The sequence below is a fragment of the Lichenostomus cassidix genome, chromosome 15, assembly GCF_008360975.1.
Source record: "Lichenostomus cassidix isolate B80296 chromosome 15, HeHo_3.0, whole genome shotgun sequence".
Lineage (NCBI taxonomy): Eukaryota > Metazoa > Chordata > Aves > Passeriformes > Meliphagidae > Lichenostomus > Lichenostomus cassidix.
Window position 1 is genome coordinate 8,788,630 of NC_139496.1, and position 18,752 is coordinate 8,807,381.

General features: G+C 41.7%; 1 protein-coding gene across 5 annotated transcripts; it reads right to left on the minus strand.

The window, feature by feature from the left end:
- Positions 1-3,612: 3,612 nt before the first annotated feature.
- KLHL22 (kelch like family member 22) lies at positions 3,613-18,750 on the minus strand. Of its 5 annotated transcripts, none has more exons than XM_085075951.1 (7): positions 18,534-18,750; positions 10,920-11,270; positions 9,889-10,054; positions 8,013-8,731; positions 6,692-6,884; positions 5,787-6,020; positions 3,613-4,757 (listed from the first exon to the last, which is right to left on the minus strand). In XM_085075951.1, the coding sequence occupies exons 2-7, from the start codon at positions 11,144-11,146 to the stop codon at positions 4,380-4,382; spliced, it is 1,917 nt and encodes a 638-aa protein (XP_084932077.1). In that variant the 5' UTR covers positions 11,147-11,270; positions 18,534-18,750; the 3' UTR covers positions 3,613-4,379. The 5 variants fall into 5 exon arrangements, with proteins under 5 accessions (XP_084932077.1, XP_084932080.1, XP_084932079.1 ...); XM_085075954.1 differs by having other exon boundaries at positions 10,920-11,172; positions 18,534-18,674; XM_085075953.1 differs by having other exon boundaries at positions 10,920-11,189; positions 18,534-18,647.
- Between the last annotated feature and the right edge of the window lie 2 nt (positions 18,751-18,752).

The following is an 18,752-nucleotide window of genomic DNA, read 5'->3' on the forward strand; positions in this document are numbered from 1 at the left end:
AAAATTCCTGCTGCTTCATTTGATTGAATTACAATTTTTGTTAAAATAAAATGTACATAGTGATTTTGCCTTCATTTTGTATGGATAATACTAGAATCTCAAAGGAGTTTGAACATGTCAGAAATAATTAGTATTAATTATAAACCAGTTTTTGTGCAGTACTGCATGGGCTGGACTGCTGCTGGAGAACCAGCACACCCATCTTCCCATCCAGAGAAGATTCTAGGGCATGGAGAGGTTTTCAGTCTGGAAGGAACTGCCAAATTAGATGTTCTGAACTTGCATGTTTGTGGGCTGTGTGCATCCTTCAAGTAATTCCCTCCTCAATTTCAGTAGCTGTGGTTAAACAAAACCAGATCTTTTAGGTAAAAGATCCCACATTCTATTGCATATGAGGAAAAGGTGATTTGTTCAAGATCATTAATGTTACCTGGTAAGACTAGGCCTCAGCTTCATAGACACAGACAGTCATCTCAGGTGTATTACATCCCTAGAAATGCATTTGGTTTACGAAGAATGGATGAATGTCTGGTACCACTTTACCTTTTTATTCCTTATAAATACCTTTATGCACTTTGACCTTACCTGTTTGGAGCTTCAGCCCTCAGAGCATGGCCAGGTGGTTGTGACGCAGTGGAGGAGGTGAAGAGCTCAAAAGTGCATCAGCTGCTGATGGAATAAAAACTCAGTTGGTAGAATATTCCCTTGAGAAGGCCCTGTACCTCTTTCCCTGTGCCCAGCTGCTCCATCTTCCTTTCACCTGAAACTTCTGATCCCATCAGTTGGGCTGAATGCCAAATAAATTGTACATGTGGCTGATCCCTAAGTAAGGAGAAGTAAATTTCTGTCAGGGGTACAGAATAAGAACCCTTATTTTGTTTCAAATCAAGTACTGGGTATGCTTCCAATGCAAAATTAATGACCCTAATTTAAACTATGAGGAAAATGGGAAAGGATATGTTGGATTTGGAAGTAGACAGCTGGAGAAGAAATACAGTAGTGAAAGCAGTTATGAAACAAAACTGAAGCAATCACAATCACTTCTGCAAATGTGGAAGCCTGAAATACTTCAGGATACAAGTCCACTAATTACAAATCTGGCAAATGTGCCTGTAAAGCTTTACCTCTGTCCCGGCAGGAAATAGGAAAATAGATCATCAAGAAACCTAATTACTATTCTTCTGGACTTCCTAATGTATCAGCAGTTTAAGTGTTGGTATTTTGATCACTCAGTTCTGGAAGAGCTGTTTGATTGTTCTCTCACAGACCAGAAATAACTTAAAGCTTTCTTAGTTCATTGTCCATCTGTCTACAGTGTCTTGTGTTATACTGCCTCAGAGGGCTTACTGTTAAAAAAAAAAAAAGCTTTTTACTGTCAGATGCAAGATTGACATATTTAGGACACCAGAGAATTTATAAATTTAAAAATACATAATCAGCCAAAAATCCCTAAGAGTACATGTTTTTTTTGAGGTAACAGAAAGTTTAAGTGGGCTTTTGAAAATTCAGTTCCTGAAGCATCATTCTTGATAGGAAAGCCAATCAATAATAATTACAGTTCTGTGTATCAACCTTTAATCTCTCCTGCAATTTGTCCATGTAGGTAATTGCAGTAAACAAGAACTGCTTTATGTCTGCTAAGAGAAAATTGACAATTTTAAAGCAAAGCAATTTTATTATTGTTTAGCCTAAGTGTTAGTTTGAAAAAAAGGACATGCTGGCCTAAAATGAGTTACTGCTAAAAAAATTATTAGGATGGTTTGAGTTAAACTCCATGTTTTTTTAATCTAAATGAAGTACATGCAAGTAAGATAGTGCATACTGTAGCTTTCAACAGTCACATTGTGCTCAGATATAAAGAAATTTTGGGGCTGAAAGCAACAGAAGTTTTATTTTTATCAAATATTACCTGCCCTTAGGTTTAGTTCATGTAACTTAGGGTTATTATACCACTCAGTAAAAAAAAAATAAAGAGAAAAAATAACGTAGTACTAAGGTAGATGATCATCTCCTTTAAGTAATTTCCTTGCAACTGCATTCTAAGCCTTATATTAATTTGTTTTGCACAGCATCCCACTGCAACATTTAGTGAATAATGCAATCACAAAATTGCATATGCTTATAAATGGAATAATGGATGAACTCTGAAAATCAGTATTCAAACACAAAAGGAGTGACAGGGTAAATGCTAGAAAAAAAACCTCTCAAGTTTTTTCTCAAGATGTTGCTTTGGCTTATTAATTACTCATGAATGCCTTCTATTCTCCTATGTAATCTAAGAATTAGCCTCTCAGGTTGGTTATTTGTAACAGTGAGTAATACCCTCTAGTGGTACACATAGGAAGAGGAGCCACACAAAAATTATTATTTCTTTTCTCATTGTGAGAGACTAAATAACATAAATAACCCTATATCTTTCTATAACATAGGGCATCACTGGGCTATCTAGAAATGCTGGTTAAAATGGAAAATGCACTGCACTGAGATGTCTGGGGTTAGTTAGAAACAGCTGGGTCTTGAATCACGGCAACACCTGCAGTCTGGAAGGAGTGGTTCTAGTGATACTCAGGTCAGAGAGTTATGTCCTTACATCGGAGGGCTACATTTAACTCCTACAAATTAAAAGTAACTCTGTAGGCAGAACAGGAAGATTTAGCAGTCTCTAATATTGCAGTGTAATAAAATCTGTATTTCTAGACTCAGTCCAGAGTTATCTAAAAAATATCTTCTGAAAAAGCTCATAATCAGGGTTTCTTGCAGTTACCAGGTGTTTTGTTTTATTTACCAATTGGCAAAGGTTCAGAGATGGAGGTGAAAATTGATAGTGCTGGAGAATAAAATCCAACAAATGCCCCTCTTACCAAGAAAAGGCTGTTGAACTTATTTAAAGAAATGTGCAAATACTCTTGAATCTTTTTCCAGAAGCCCAGTCTACTAAAGTAGAGTCATCTAGGTCTGTTTTGAAATCATTTTTGTTTCAATAAACAGAATATCCCCAGGTAGGGGGAATGTCCAGGAACTTACTCCATTTCTCTGAAGTAGCACATCAATGTGCACTATTTGTCACGATGTGGTGACACTTGACAAGTCCTATGTCATTGTGATTGTCATTCTGGTTTTGCCTTTTTACAACCCCATTATTGCTGTAAGATTTAAAAGCTTTTGGTAGTTTGTCAAGGTTTACTGGTGGCACTGATTACTGCCAACCCCTCCAAGAGGAAGGATCTCAGACTGTTCAGTATCACATTGGTTCAGACTTTAAATCAGCTTCTAAGCTAATGTTAAGCAAGATGGTAGTCAGGAACCAATTATTTTAAGGCCCCATGAAGGACAGATTTACTATGCCTTATCTTTCTCAGCTGTAGTTCCTGGCATTAGTTCAGCTACTGCAATCTTGGACCAGTATACTCTTCGATACTTCTTATTATCTCATTATTTTTTTCTTTTGCTGTGGCAAACCAATCTCTGTTCTTTTCATCTTCTTCTAAAGCATATAATAAAAGAATGAAAAAAATGCCCATCTCCCCAGCTGGTGTAACTTTGCCAATACTGCTGTAGGATATAATGAAACTTTCAGCCTCCACATCACTGTTAATAAAACTGAGACAGCAGTTAAAAAAGTTCTGACAAGAATTTATTAATTTATGGTTGAGAACAAATGTGTCTGACAGTGGAACGATAAGATTGCCATATTCTGTACAGAGTTTTTTCTAGAAATCTTCTTTCCACTGTGTTGACAGAACTTGCAGTATAGAAGTTCAGGAGTGGGTGTCAGTTCACAGACTCTCACCCAGTTACAAGGATGGCTGCATGCCCAGATGAGATGAAGGTTCAGACTTTCTTGCCACTGTTCCTGTTTCTGTATGTTCAATCTTGCTGAAAAACTAATCAAGCTGTCTGACACCTGGCACAGGAGGGAGACACTAGGTGTTACCTTCCTGTATTAAGCTGGCTAGGAAGTTTTATTACCCAAAAGAAAAAAAAAATCTCAAAAAGCTATTTCAAGCTAAAAGCTGGAAGGAAAGAAGCTAGTCAAGCTGAGCCTTCTGTGCCTTTTTTTCAGTCCATGCTGAAGGCTGAGAAAAGCCTCCTTCAAAGTAAAAGAACCTCTATACAACTGGGGGAAAATGGCAGTTGTGTGGTTACTTTAAAAATGCTGCTTTCTGGCAGGTGGGCAGGTACTGACTGTAAGTGCATTTTGTGCAGAACGCTTGCAGATGGGTAGATATTGACTGTGAATGGCATTTTGTGTGGAACACTTATTTTTAAAACCTTTAAATACTTTTATGTTTATAAGAAAGACATATAAAATCTCTTAAGTACTTTCCCCAAGCCTTAATTTCCTCATCCACTGGCAAAAAAATAAATATTAAAGTTTTCTAATCTTCACTTGAGTTGTCAAATTCCTCCCAGTCTGACACGCTCATAACTTCCGATGGAAAGTCAAGATGATGCTTCATTCGGTCTGCATGCCATTCTGAGAGCCACTTCTCTGTCTCCATTAAAATAGCCCTGGGCAATGTGAGGACACAGGCAGCCATCCCAGAAATATCATCCTCCAGCTGGGGTCCTTCCTCCCAACAGTCTCTCTCTGCATCATAAATGTGGACATAGTCCATGCGGATTCCTCTGTTATGGGATCTGCCTCCCAGGACATAAATCCTGTTGTCTAAGACCGCAATGCCTGGCTCTCCGTGTCCTGCAGGAAGTGGACATACATTTGTCCACTGATCAGTGCTTGGCTTATAGCAGGCAACCTGTAAAACAAAAAGGAAAAGAGAGAAGCCAAAATTGAACTTGTATTCTAGTGACAGAGCCTGGCCATAAGGTAAACTATTTAGGAAGGAATATAATCAGTCTTTTGACAGTGTGTTGATAATGGAGAGAGCATATGACTATATAGTAGAAGTACAATGCTCAACAGAAAATTGTGCATAGCTGCCATATAGCTTTGAATCACAAGTTCTGACTATTGGAGTGACAGTTGTATGTCATTTCAAAAATGTATATAAAAGTGAAAGAGATGGGGACATGTGCTAATATAAGCCCAGACATAATGCACCTGTTTGCATTAGAGAAAAAATGCTGGAACATACAAATATGACAAATCTGCTAAGCTGCCTCAGTGCCATATGTTGGAGAGTTTTAGATTTCATTGGGTATCTACTTGGCTAACTGCTTTAATTTGTAGGCACCTTCTTATCATTCAGATACACTCTTCAGCTAGATTTAATTCTGCCATCTCCATTGGCTGTATAAAAAGTTACTTTTTGTGTTTTCTTTTCAAGTCCTTAGCAGTTCTAGAAGCTGGAATAAGGTTCAAGAGAATTCTCTCCAGACATCCCTTACCATCAGGTACTGTACATTTAATTGTATTATACAACTTCTATCCAACTTATCCTTAACAGCTCTGCCCTGCAACTACACATTGGTAATTCTCCACCTAGGAAAAATGCATGTGAGAAGACAGCATAAAGTAAATTTAACTGATGTGCTACTTACTGGGCATGTGCATGGCAATGAATGTTATCCATCAAAGAAGTCTTAAAATTGATAAGAATTCCAAGTGCTAAAGCTTTAATGCTTTATGGGTAAGACAATGTGTTCAAGACAGACAGCTGTAAATAAATCATAGCAAATTCTGCAGTTGAGTGGGGGAGAGCTGCTGCAGCAGCCATTGCTGAGCAGACAGTTCTATTTGCATACTTAGTAGGAGCAAGACAGTACATCTAAGTGCCAGCATCCATAGGAAACCAAGAAAAGACACAGGTGTGACATGGTCTCACCTGGTGAACGTCTCTTCTGTAGCCAGAGTCATTGTTGCTTCCCCCAATGACGTAGAGCTTTCCCAGCAGTGCAGCCATCCCATGCCACGCCCGTCTCACTGGGCCATCTGCTAGAACGTCCCAGCGGTCAGTCCTTGGGTCATAACATTGCAGCTCCTTCAAATAATCTTCTCCTCTCCTCCCACAGGTGATGTACATCTTCCCATCCAGCGCTGCTCCTGCATGGGCGTACACCTGGACCGCCACATGAATGGGAAAGCAAGAGGTTGAGGTCTGGATTTATGTATTTCTCCCAGTTTTGAAGTAGGGAATAGACAAGAAGGGAGTGACATCCTTCATCCATTATGCAGAGATCAAAATCTGAAAGATTTTCTTATAGACAATTCTTCCTAAGATATTATAATTGTGAATTTCTGAATGAAACACACTAGAATTTCTAAAACTTCCAGAACTGCATTATTCTCCGTCTTTATTGTTCCTTGATTAGAAGATCATTCATACAACTTTACTCCCTAATCTACTCACAAGTCTTTTTATTGGTGATTTTTCTTATACAAGCAGTGTTATAAGGAATGCAAATTATTCTACTTAGTAACATTCAATTCAGCCTTTTTATATTTTCAGCACTGACACACATTTATTATTTGTTTTATTAAGAGTTTTAAGGATTAACACACTAAAGGTGCAGGCAAAACCAGCAAGAAACAGGAAAAATAAGCTTTTAACGGGAAAATGTAATTTACATATGCTATTATTTTATTTTCTTGTTATTCATCTATTCCATATACAGAGTTTACTGTTTTCCATCAGAATATCAACAAAGTTACACCTGAGAAAAGCATCTAACAAGATTAAATCAGGAATTGGGGAACTGTAGTAGTGTGTGTGGCTAATTCACTCCTTACCTCCTTCTTCAGAGGTGTCACATATTCCCAAGTGTTGGTTTTAGGGTCATACCTCTCCACTTCCCTCAGGTCTTCATGATAATCTCGGCCTGCGACGGCATAAATATAGTTGTCCACGACACAAACACTGAGGTCAGCATGCTCTTGCTGCAGGGATTGGATCTGGAACCATCTGTTGTGTCGTGGGTCATACCTTGTAAAAGAAGGGGATCAAAGAAAGTTATTCCTACAGCCACTGAGTCATTGCTGGAATACTAGACAGCTCCACAGATGTGGGTTACTGCACAGTCTTTAGCTGAAATTGAGCTCATCTGTAAGTGACGGGAAATTTGGCCTTCTCAGCATTCTATTATTAGCAAAGTTGTTTTATTCTATTTATAGAAGATGTATTTTAGCTGACATAATCATGCTATAAAAGCCTAGGTTTTCCATTATCTTATGCACTGCTGACAGGTTACATATCACAGTCTCTGTTTGCACAAAGCCTTCTACAAGGTAAAACAGTCTAAAAATAGCACAAAGACTGAATCTGGATCTTCAAGAATACAAGAAAGGCATAAATATGTGGTGAGTTCTTTGATTCTTTTCCCTAAATATCTGCTGCTCAAAGTGAATCTCATTATTCACTTTGATGTCAAACTATCTCTCTCATCTAGTAATTTTAGTTACAGAGAAAACTGGTTGAGAATTGAAACTATGCATGCCATAAAATAAGAGCAACTCAGCTAAGACCTGTAAAAATGAGCACAATATAAAGGCAAAAGGCTTTATTTCTGCTTTCGCAATGTAATGGGCATGAAAGTCTAAACCTGATCCTTCCTTCTGCTCTTTTCCCTGTCACACAATAATATGAAAGGGCTCTAGAATGCTGCTATTGTGCACACACATTTTTGAAAATCTATTGGTAGTAGCATTTTATTTAAAAACCCTTTTTGGTAGATATATCCCTTTGCATTGGGACAAAAACTGCACATAGAGGACTTTCAGAAAATGCTGGTTTGAGAGAATCCAGACAACCCAGAGTTCTAGGCTCATTACTACTTCCCACACGTTTAATACTTCCTTCCTCCAACAAGGCAGAAAGTAGCACAAGTAATACTCTTGAAGCAGAGTACACTGTCAGGCTTGGCTTTGTCTCATAAGCACTGCTGGGAGCTTCCTGTTACTATGAAGCTCATTTCTTGTGTTTTCTTTCAGTGAGGCTCCTGCTCAGTTCCTAATCTTTTGGCTGGCAAGTGTACTGACTGTCTACTGGCTTACTGACTCAGAAATGGGCAACAGGATGGCAATAAAATTAATAGCAGGATTATCCTTATCTTACCTCCAACACCTTGACTCTGCTCGAAAACCACTTACATTGTTGTCTCCACCAATTAAATATACAAAATTATTGAGAACAGCAATCCCTTGGTTGGACATTCTGGGGGCTAGTGCAGCTGTAAAGTGCCTCCACTCTCCCAACAAGGGGTTTAGATACTTGGCTTGATCACTGAGGACAATGGATGGAGTAGAATGCATCCCTCCAAATCCTACTACACACTGGAACTCTGATCTCAGCTGTGTCTGAGCACTCTGAAGCATTGGCTGAAGACATTCATTCTTGTGGTACATTAATGCATCTGCAACTGTGTCTTTTAAAGGACATGGACTTAATTTGTCATGAAGCCTTTGCAGGATCTGGGGTTCCATCAGAGGAAAACGAACTGTCTCAAGTAGCTTAAGGGGCTCCATCAGGGAGACCTGATCTGTCTCCAGTTCCTCTGGAGAATAATGATAAAAAAGTGCTCCATCATAAACTTCAAATTCATAGTTAACCTCCAAACGGTTGCTGCTGAGAAGGGAGTAGACCTTCTGCAGGGGTAGCTGTCGGTACACTTGTGTCCTTGAGAAGGCTGTAAAGTTCTTCAAAATGTAGGAGTCCAGCTGTTCACTCAAATGCCTCAAGTCATAGTGGTCAGCTAGTCTGTACACATCGAGGATGTTCTCTTCATCTACCCAGGACATGAGGAAATCGCAACAGAACTTAATGACTTCTGGAATCTGCAAGAGAGAGAGGTTTTTCATTTGACACCACCTGCCCCACATTTGAGAGACAGGGGACTGAAGCCTGGGATGACTGTAAGGAAATTGTCCACAAAATTCTTTCTCTCCTCACAGTCTAAACGCCATGGTCACTTGTGCCCTATTCACCTTTCTCCAGAGAAACAGAACTCAGTGTGGGTATGGAGATGACTATAATACAGCTCTTCTGTCTGCACTGTGCTGCAAGACATGAGTTTGGCTTCAGGTGCAGCAGCAGTGTGTCTTCCAACACACATGGGACACTGGGCAGCCAGGCTGCCTGCTCTGGGAGCAGTCAGGAAAACGGAAGGCACGAAGGACATGGTGATTACAGTCACTCCGTGTTTGTTCTTTCAGAGTACTATAGACATACTATAGCAAAGATTGTATCTGTAACAAATATATCACTTAAGAGCACAGGAAGCCATTGGAAAGGAAAATGAATATTTAGTATTGTCTTCTGAATACAATTTGCAGTTGTATCTGGCAGGAGGAACTACTGGCAAACAAAGAACTAACTGCTGTCCAGGAGTCCCTCTACTAACAAAGTGGTGCTAAGTGTGTAAAAAACCAAAGCAAGCACTCACAAAGTTTAAGATTTAGTACCAAAGCCTTGTGCAGCAGTTAGCTACAGGGGAAATTAGAGAAAAAAAATTGTCTTAAAAGCACATGAACCCTGCACTTAGTGCAAACCATCGTGGCAGGATTTCCTGTAGTGACGGGGTCAGGAGAGGTCATGTGCCTGTGGACTCACTTGGGGAAGACTTTGAGCTGCACAACCATTTCTGAGTAGCAAACCCTGTTCTTTACCATTGGCCAGAGATATTCTGTTTCAGGGAAGCTTTTGTAAGCAGGTCAGTGAAAGTGAACGCTATATAAAATGCTCCTGTAGATGACATTGTAAATGTTTCCAAGTAATGAAACCATTGGCACAAATGACATGTGCAAGTATTCATTCATTGTTCCTACCCTTCCACAGTTAGTTCCAGTGGATACAGCATCCCAGAAATCCTTATCATACCCATGCTCCTGCTCACCCCTTAACCCTCCCTCTAACCAGATATCCATGTTTTCTGTTTCTTTCATCGTTGCTTTTGTTTCTTGTTTCTTTTTTGTCACATCTCCCAATACCTCACCTGAAGCTGACAGGCTGCAGCTAAGGTTTCTTGTACACTGTTCACACTGAGTTCCAGCTCAGAAGTGTAAATGAAGTTTAAGATTTTACACATTGCATTGTAGGAGATGCCATGAATATGAACTTCTTCTTGTTCCATCTCTCTCAATCCTCCTGCAAACATTCCTCTGCAAAACAGACAATGGCATATGCTATGGCAGATTTGCATTGAAGCTATTTTCAGTTTGATAATCTTATGTTGTCCTGGGAACACAAAAAATATTCATAAAGATAAAAACCTAGCTAGACATTTTTAAGTGATTACTTCTTCTCTAAGTTAAGAGTACAGGCCTTTAGGACCTAAGAAAGCTTCATTGTGCAGGAAAACAGTAGGGGCAACCCAGAAGGTACAGTTCACAGGTGACTGACTTAAATACAGACCCAATATATATGGATAGTCAGTGGTCAAAGGCAGATACTCTGGGTGTGGAGGAAAACACAGAGGGACTTGGGACTGTAGGAATTTTTTTCTAAGGTAGAGCAGTTCTTCCTTCAGTTACAAGTTTGTCTGGATTGACTTGGATGTTTGCTCTATGAAAACAAAGAAACTGCTAATCAAACTGACTGGGGAATGCCTGGTTTAATGGATTGTGAGTCACACTATAGGCATAACAGTGACCCACCTCCAGTGACTTTTTGTGAATTATGAAAAGATCACCACAATGGGCAAAGTCTTACAATGCTAAGGATATGTTAAAAGCCACTTAGAGTGGCTTAGAGCAGAAGACACCAGTTCAGATGCTCTCTTCTCTTTATAAACCACCAAGTACCACAGTGAATTTAGTGGAGGTAAGCTCAGTGTGCAGGAACAAGAGCTTTATTTCTGTAGAGAAATAACAGAGAAATGAATAAAGCCACAGTTAGTATTTTGAAACACACTCAGCTCTATCTTATGGGTCTGATTTTAGATTCAGAAGGAGTATGCCCAGACAGAAGATTTGGATGTTGCAGGTTTAACTAACAGTCAGACACGTGCTTGTTATTGAAGAGTACCTGAAGTAGTCACAGGATGCAGCCAGGAGGATGCGATGAGCCTCGATGGGTTTGTCTTCCACCACCAGAACTACATCGAAGAGGATGCTGCTGTCCCGGAGAGACACCAGGCCGCTGAGCAGGGCCTGCGAGTGCTCTGCGCTGCGGTAAGTGTTGCTGGTGCGCTGCGGGAGGGAGGGCTCCAGTTGAGCTTTGTGTGGCTGAGTCAGCTCCTGATCCTCCGCCATCCCAGGCAGAAATGCTCAACCACCAGCTGTAGCAGAATGAAATCTGTGAGACAACAGAATCAGCATAGGTTTGTGCCTTTTGCTTTACAAAGGTTTGTGCCTTTTGCTTTCCTCTGAGCCCCACCTGTCACAGAAAATAAATCAAAGTCTTCAGTCAATGGAGAGACAGTTCTACACTGAGAAAAATATTTTGAATTATGATACTGAAAACATACAGATGGACATCAGTACACCAAGGTGGCGGAATAAGGTTTTCCAAAAACAAGTATTCTGACTCCTAGGTTCTCAGACCAATATCAGAGTATGTATCATATGGGAATTGTTTTTTATTAGCAAGAGTTTCACTTCCCAACCCATTAGCAAAACCCCTTATTTCTTTCGCATTTCTTCATCATCTGCAACAAAAAAGCAGACCAAATTTTTGCCAAATTCCAAATTGCCTAATATCCTCAGGTAACTTTTCTGCAATATAAACCACACCTTCCATCTTTCTCTTGATATCTTACCACAGAATCAGAAAGCTCCCTCCTCTCCCTTTCTTTGCTTTTTCCATTTTCTGTAGCTGAGCACATTTCCAACTCTAATTCTGCGAAATACTGTATGAAACTGCAGGCTTCAAAGTGAGTTTCTTTCTTATGGCAATTTCAAACTAGCATGCACAACTATTTTCCACTTCCCTGTGATTCCCTGCAGAGAGAAGGTATTTCCTCCAGCATAGGCACTGTCCAAGGCTATCCTGTACCTTTTTCCAGGGCTGCCACTGACACACTGAGAAGGTCCCCTACGGCACATGGGGAAACACCTGTAAAAAGCTATCTGGAAGTGATTGTGTTTCATGTCTATGGTTAAGCAATCAAAATCTCATGAGTCCTCTTCTACCATCCTGTAATTTACCCTTTCCATTGTCTTTGAAGAATGTCAGAAGTTGTAGCACTCAGAGCTTATAGACTCTCTCTAGTTGTCAGAGCACATTAGAAAAACACCCCACATTAGCAAAAGGAAGTAAGTGAGCTGATATGGCTGCTAACACATTCATAAGAGCCTCTCCTCTGCAGCCTGGGAAATAGCTTAGTGGCACAAGGGATAGTCACAAGGGGTTAGCAGCAGTCAGGGAAGCAAAAGCAGAACAAGCCCAACAAATCCAAACAAACAGTGAAGAAATTGAACCATTGTTCATCTGTGCCAGCCATAGACAGTGAGTGCAGCACTGGAAATCTCTCAAAGTACTGCAGGTATTCTGTGTATGGGTAGCAAGGAAGGAGCTGCCCAGATGACGCCAAGAAATATGAAAATGTTCTGCCTGAGGGAAGTTAGCCTACACTGCCCAAAACAAAAGGAAAGTAGTGTTGCATGGTGAATGGGATGGAAAAGAACCCTGAGAAAGTGTATTAATGTTTGTCTGCTCTTTGCCTGCAAAACCAAGACAGCAGCTCAGAAGAGCAGCTCTGACGAGACAGCCTTCTGGGGAGCACTCAGGTCGATTAGAGAGGGGAAACTATCCATCATCAGCTGAAGAGATGAGTAATGGCTTATTTTTCATGACAGGTTGATGCTTTTCCTAGAAATCAAATGAAAGCAGACAAAACATTACTGTATAATGTCATTTGCTCCTGGGGAATACTAAGAGTGATGGATTGAGGCAAGGGAAATAATATAGTAAGAAAGGCAAGTGAAATAGTGAGTATTACATGATGTTGATCAGAAATTTCCCATTTCACTAAAAGGAAATAAATGCAGCAAAACCAAAGTAGGGTGACATATGGTCCAAAGGAAGAACTGATTAACTCTGTTAATGTGGTCTAATGTGGTTAACGCTCTGAAACAGGTTACATCTTTTGCTCTCCTTAGAGAGCTGTATCAGAAGAAGCGTCTATGAAGGTAAAATCATAGTATCAAAAAGCAGAAGTAAAAGTAACAAATTAACTATTTTCTGAATTCAAGGACATTTTATGAGCAGGGAAAACAGGACAACCTTTGATACAATCTTACAAAATACCATATAGCGCAGTCATTGGTGGAAGAGAGGCCAAGGAGAGATAAGTGAGAGATAATAAAATTATACAGGCCACTGCAACCCTGTAACAAGTGTTGGCAAAGAATGTAGGACAAGCATTTAACAGAGAGATACATGCAGGGTAGAGTGGGAAGCCCATATAATCATTCAAGCCTTTATTTAATGAATATGACTGTTCAGAATCCATTCTGTATCCGAATAATCTTAAAAAGTAATGGAAAGGGGATGAAGCTTACAGCAAGTAAAGCCCCAGAAGGGATCTGATCTTACAAATGTGGTAACCAGAGCCAGGAAGATTAAATGGTATTACAACAGAGAGTAAATAAAAATTAATTAAAAAAAATAATTAAAGGATTCTGTAGCTACTATGAGCATTAGTATCTGAATAGCTCTTAGTGACAAGTGGGGGCTGTCTTGGAGATCTGCAGGGAGTTTATCTCTCGGCTAGTTCTAGTAGATACAGACTTAAATTATGGCACAACTACTATCAAGAACTGAACAAACCAGCTCTTCTGTGATCACCCAGTGTGGTCAAAAACAGATGCTGGGAGTGCAGCTGAACCATACTCCACAGCTGATTTTTGGCTAGTCAACAGCTGAACCTACAGATATTTTGCTATGCTTTACTTTCTGAATTCCGGCAGTCCCGACTTCTTGTTCTCAACTTCTGCCCCTGGCTTGTACCTTGGCTGTCACTGGTGACCTGGACTGTCCCTCAGGGTGGTCATTCATGCATGTCCATCATTCTAATGAACTGCTCCTAGCCTATAAAATTAAAGGTGAACATTTGGGGTATTAGTCTGTGCAGTCTGACTGACATTTGTGGTTAAGTCTTCCTTGAGCCAAAAGCCAAGGAAAGCCTCTTAACTCCTGCCTAGGTACTTTTAGGAGCTGGTAGAAAAGAGGTGTAAGACCAAGAAGAGTAGAGGACCATGAGGTGGCTGTGGGGGATGGCCAGCAACATTCCCTCAGCTGAGTGTGCTCAGCTCTGTAACAGCTGCACTGGGAGCAGCTGGGGTCAGGTGGGCAGGAAGGTACAAAGAGTGGCTCCTGAGGCAGGGTTAGTAGGATTGTGTTGAGGGCTTCTCTGGAAAAAAAGTGGGAGGGATTTGGCATTTAGGTTTTCTGGATTAAATGCAGTGTGTTTGGTGAGCTGATTGATAATTTTGTGTATTTCTTTGGGTATTGTTCTAAATGCTGATTACAAAACTACTGGGGAGGGATATTGGTGTTAGCACAGCACCCTGGTTCTCAGCCTGTGTGGTCTAACTGAGCTTTGTGCTTTGTGCCTTTGTCACTGTCTAAAAATCTCTTTTGTTTAATCTTTATTAAAAAATCAACCCAATGCTGCCTAAATGTAGTGTAAGCAGGACGGTTCTGGATGGAGAAACAGAACAAGTTTGTTTCCTCTATCCTGAGCTCCTCTGTCAGCTTCTTGCTTGTAGGCTGTTCTTGAGGCCTCTCTGCTCTCTTACTTCTGTTACTGTGAAACCAGCTCTGTAGCTGAGACAAGTTCTTAGAAATTTGAGTAATATATTTTCTTTCCCTTCTCTTCTTGAACAAGTTTCTCAGTATTGGTTAGCTGCTAGCAGTGGGCATCAGTGGCTGAGTACTGCAGAACTAACCCTTAGGTGAAAAATATGAGGTGGAAAAGATGAGGAATTCTTTGAGTTCACTGTGCTTCTTTAACAGTAGCAAAGATAAGAAGTATTGTTTCATGTGCTGTGGGATGCTGCCTGCAGAAACAAGGGAAGGCAGGTCCTTGTTCCAACCACTTTGAAATTGCAGATGAAATCAGACTGGACATTTTCCTTGCTGGCTGCACAAGTTATTTGAGCCTGCAGTTACATTAATTTGCATTTGTCTTCTAGAGGATGTGGGTTAATGTATTTTCTGGTGAGGGGTGCTGTGCTTTAACTTTGTGTAGATAATTTACAGTGCTGAAGTCTGGTTTTGGTGTTGTGTGGTATGATACACACCTGGTGAAGTAGTCACCCATTTTATGACCTGCATCCAGGTCAAAGAGATGCTCCTAATGTGTGGTGCATGGGTGGGTTTAAGGGTGGTTTTTTTTAAAGTTGTGCTGACAGCCTTGATTCTCTACTGTAGAGAAATGGCTGGATGCAGGAAGGATTAACCAAGTTAGTTTCTATGGAAACTCAGACATTTTTGTATTCAAGAGCTCGTGGCTGTCAGTTACATCACTACAAAGAGGTGTTTTACGCAGATAGTGATATTTTCTTGTGCATCAGCTCTGCCCAAAATAAACTAGAGCTTGCTGGTGTCGGGTATCGAAATCTGTTTAGCTTACTGCCATATGGACAGGTGGCTTGAGCATGGTGGGGGTCCCATGCTTTCTTAGAATTGTGGAATAATTTAGACTGGAAAGAAACTTAGGAGGTCTCTAGCCCAATCTGTCCTCGAAGCAGGGAAACCTTCAAAATCAGGTCAGGATGTGGAGAGCCTTATCTAGTCAAGTGCAAAATCTCCATCCTCGTCAGTAGTCAGAAAACTGATTCTTTAATCACCAGATTTGTTTTCTTCTTTAGATGTCTGAATTTTTTTCCTGCAATTGTGACACTTGCCTTTCATGCCTGGCACTGTGTACCACAAAGGAGGCTCTACACTGCTCTGTGCCCATTAGATTGCTTAAAAAAATGACAGCTGGCTTTGCCCTTACTCTTTTTTTCTGTGTACTGGACAAATCCAGTGTTCTTGCCTTGCATGTACTTGTGTCTTCTTGTAAGTGCTCCTGCCCTGTATGGTTCCTCCACTGAATTCTCAGGTTTTTCTTTCAGCACCGAGCACAAAGCTGGGCACAGTATTTCAATTTTTTTTGGCTTATGAGTGTTGAACAGAGTGAGAAATAATAATTTCACATGACCTACTGGCTGTGCTCTTGCTAACACAGCCCAGTATGAAGGTGGACCCTACCGGAGGAATCATATTCAACTTGCTGCTCATCAGGACCCCCCAGGGTCTCTTCTTCCAAACCTGCCTTCCAGCCAGGCTTGTCTCCAACCTGCTCTGGTATATGGAGTTAGTCTGAACCAGCACGACTTTGCTTTTGCTGTTGAAAATGATGTAGCTCCTCTTGGTCCACTCTTACAGCTTCCTGTCCTCTTTCTTGCAGGTCATGTTCATCATAGCTTTTTCCTGACACAGAACAACCAATGTGGTGTGCTGGCTGTGATCCAAATACATTAGGTCCTTAAAAGGCTTTATGCATAGGAGGAATTTTAAAATCTGTGCCCTAAGGCTTCCCACATCTTCATCTCTCCCTAGGGAGTAACAAGGATTAGGATTTAATCCAGGCTTCAACTGCAAGCCTGACAAGACAAGATTGGGGACTGGAGCTCAATTCTAGTTATGCTGACTCTCAGGGGTTGCAGATGCCATTGGGCAGAACCTGGCCATGTAACAGAATTTTAACAGGGCAGAGGACACACAAACAAACAGCTCAACTAAGTCAGGGAATGTGCAGAAAGGGGAGGCAGCTGGCTGCCTGCCAAAATAGTTGGGAAAACAATGTGACGCCGAACAATGTAAAATGAAAAGCAAAACTATTATTCATTCTAACTGGAGTGCAAATACTGGAATAATTAATGAACTATGTGATAATTTGTAATGGGCACTTGTGAGACTGTTTGCTACATAGAAGACAATTGAGTTCATGCTATGTGTAGAAAAGACTTAAACCAATTTCATGCTTTTTCAAGGAAAAGGGGTGAAGGGAATGCAGAAGCTTTTTTCAGCAGTTCTTCTTTCAGAATCCCTTTATGCATTCACAACGGCACAAAAATAAATATTCTTTCTAAAATACTCAATTTTAGGAGCCTTCTACAAAAACAAGAAAGAACCCAAACAACTCCTTTTGACTGAGGTCCCCACAAAAAGAAAGAAAGGAGGATATCTGGTATTATATAATATCTCAGCCTTATTTTTGAACACTCAAATGATGACATGCTTTTGCCTGATCTGTACACACAGTTTTCCCTTACATCACTAATGGAAATATGCAGAGACACACTCTGAATTGACTTTCTGAGCCATTTTCAGTTTCTAGCATTAGTAGTATCCTTGAAGTGTGGGAGGAAACCAAAAGGTGTGGCTTGGGAAACAGCTTTTGCAAACTATGCTGTCTCACAAATGTTGGCATTCATTCCCTTCAGCAAACACCTGGGGTTTTTTTGCCTTTTTTTTTCCCCAAACCTATTACAAGTTATTTCTAAGACATATCCAGAATAAAACACCTCATTTAAAATGTATATGGCGAAACCTCCTTGAAATAGATCTATATTTAAATGGATATTTAAAAATATATTTCCCCTGTGAATAGTGGTATAACCTAAAGAGTATGAGCTTTCCAATTTGAATGTTTTACCTTATCCATAACAGATTTGCAACTTACCCATATTCATAGAATTGTAATGTTTTCTGCTGTGCAATTTTTGTGTAGTTTATAAATTAGCCAATATGCTCAAAGAATTTTGAGAGACTCAGGTAGCTGGCAAGACTTGAACCTGATTTGTTGAATTGCTTAAATCACATCATGACTTTTTAAGTATTCTAAAAACCAAGGAGGAAAAAATTAGAAAGTAATTATTTCTATGCCAAATACAACACTTAAATGACCTGGAAGAGGGGCTTCTTCCAGCATGTTCCAGCTCCAGTTTCTCATGAACACCATTTTTTTCATATTCTTCACCACATTAATTTTGTTTTGGCAGGCATCTGTGGGGTTCTAACTCATGACTTAGACATTTCTCATCAGGAACACAGAATGAGCAATTTTCTCTGCAGGGGAAGGCGACTTAGAATTGCACACCACTAAAAGAGGCAGCCTGGCTCTAGACCAACACCATGACGAAGAGGTGAAAGCCAGGTCAAGCACTGTTATGGTTTTACTTTCTGTTGCCGGGTTGTCAATGCCTTTGCAGGTCCTGAGCCCCGCTCTGGCCCCACCTGCTCCCCCCTCCCGCAGGTAGCCCAGGTAGCCCTGCACAGGTACGCGGGGCCTCCACCGCCGGCCGTGCTCAGCGCCTTCGTGCAGCCGCCAGCGCTGGGGCTGCCAGGGCTGGGGCTGTCCGGCCCGGGCGGGACGCGGGGCTGGCAGACGCTGCCCCGACACCTGCCGCTGCCCCGGCACCTGCTCCGGCCGTGGCACCTCCCTCCCGTTACTCCCCGGTGTCCCCCGGGCATCCCTGCGGCGAGCAGGGGCAGCAGGACACGGCCTCGGCCGCGGACAGGCTCCCACGCGCGGCCCCGGGGCTCGCCCGGTCCCCCCGGCAAACGGTAGCGCCGATGCCGACAGGGGAGCCCCGGACGGTCCGGCCGAGGCCCGCGCTCCCTCGCCCCCGCCGCAGCACCTACCGAGAGCGGCGGCGGCGCCTCCGCCTTCATGTGCGACCCGGAACCCACCGGGCGAGGGAGGGGCGGCGGCGGCCGGAACCGGGGCGGGGGGCGTGGGCGGCCCCAGCACCGCACGGACAGGTGCCGCGGCCGTGCCCGGTGAGCGCCGTGCCGGTCACCGTCGCGGGGAGACCCGGGGCTGCGGCGGCCGCGACCCTCGGGGCCGGTGCGGGGCGCGCC

Coding starts and splice junctions, on each gene's coding strand:
- KLHL22 (XM_085075951.1), bottom strand. CDS start 11,146: ATGGCGGAGGATCAGGAGCTGACTCAGCCACACAAAGCTCAACTGGAG. Junction 6,885..8,012: donor GCAGAGTCAAGGTGTTGGAG/GTAAGATAAGGA, acceptor TTCTTTTACAAG/GTATGACCCACGACACAACA. Junction 4,758..5,786: donor ACAGAAGAGACGTTCACCAG/GTGAGACCATGT, acceptor TTTGTTTTACAG/GTTGCCTGCTATAAGCCAAG.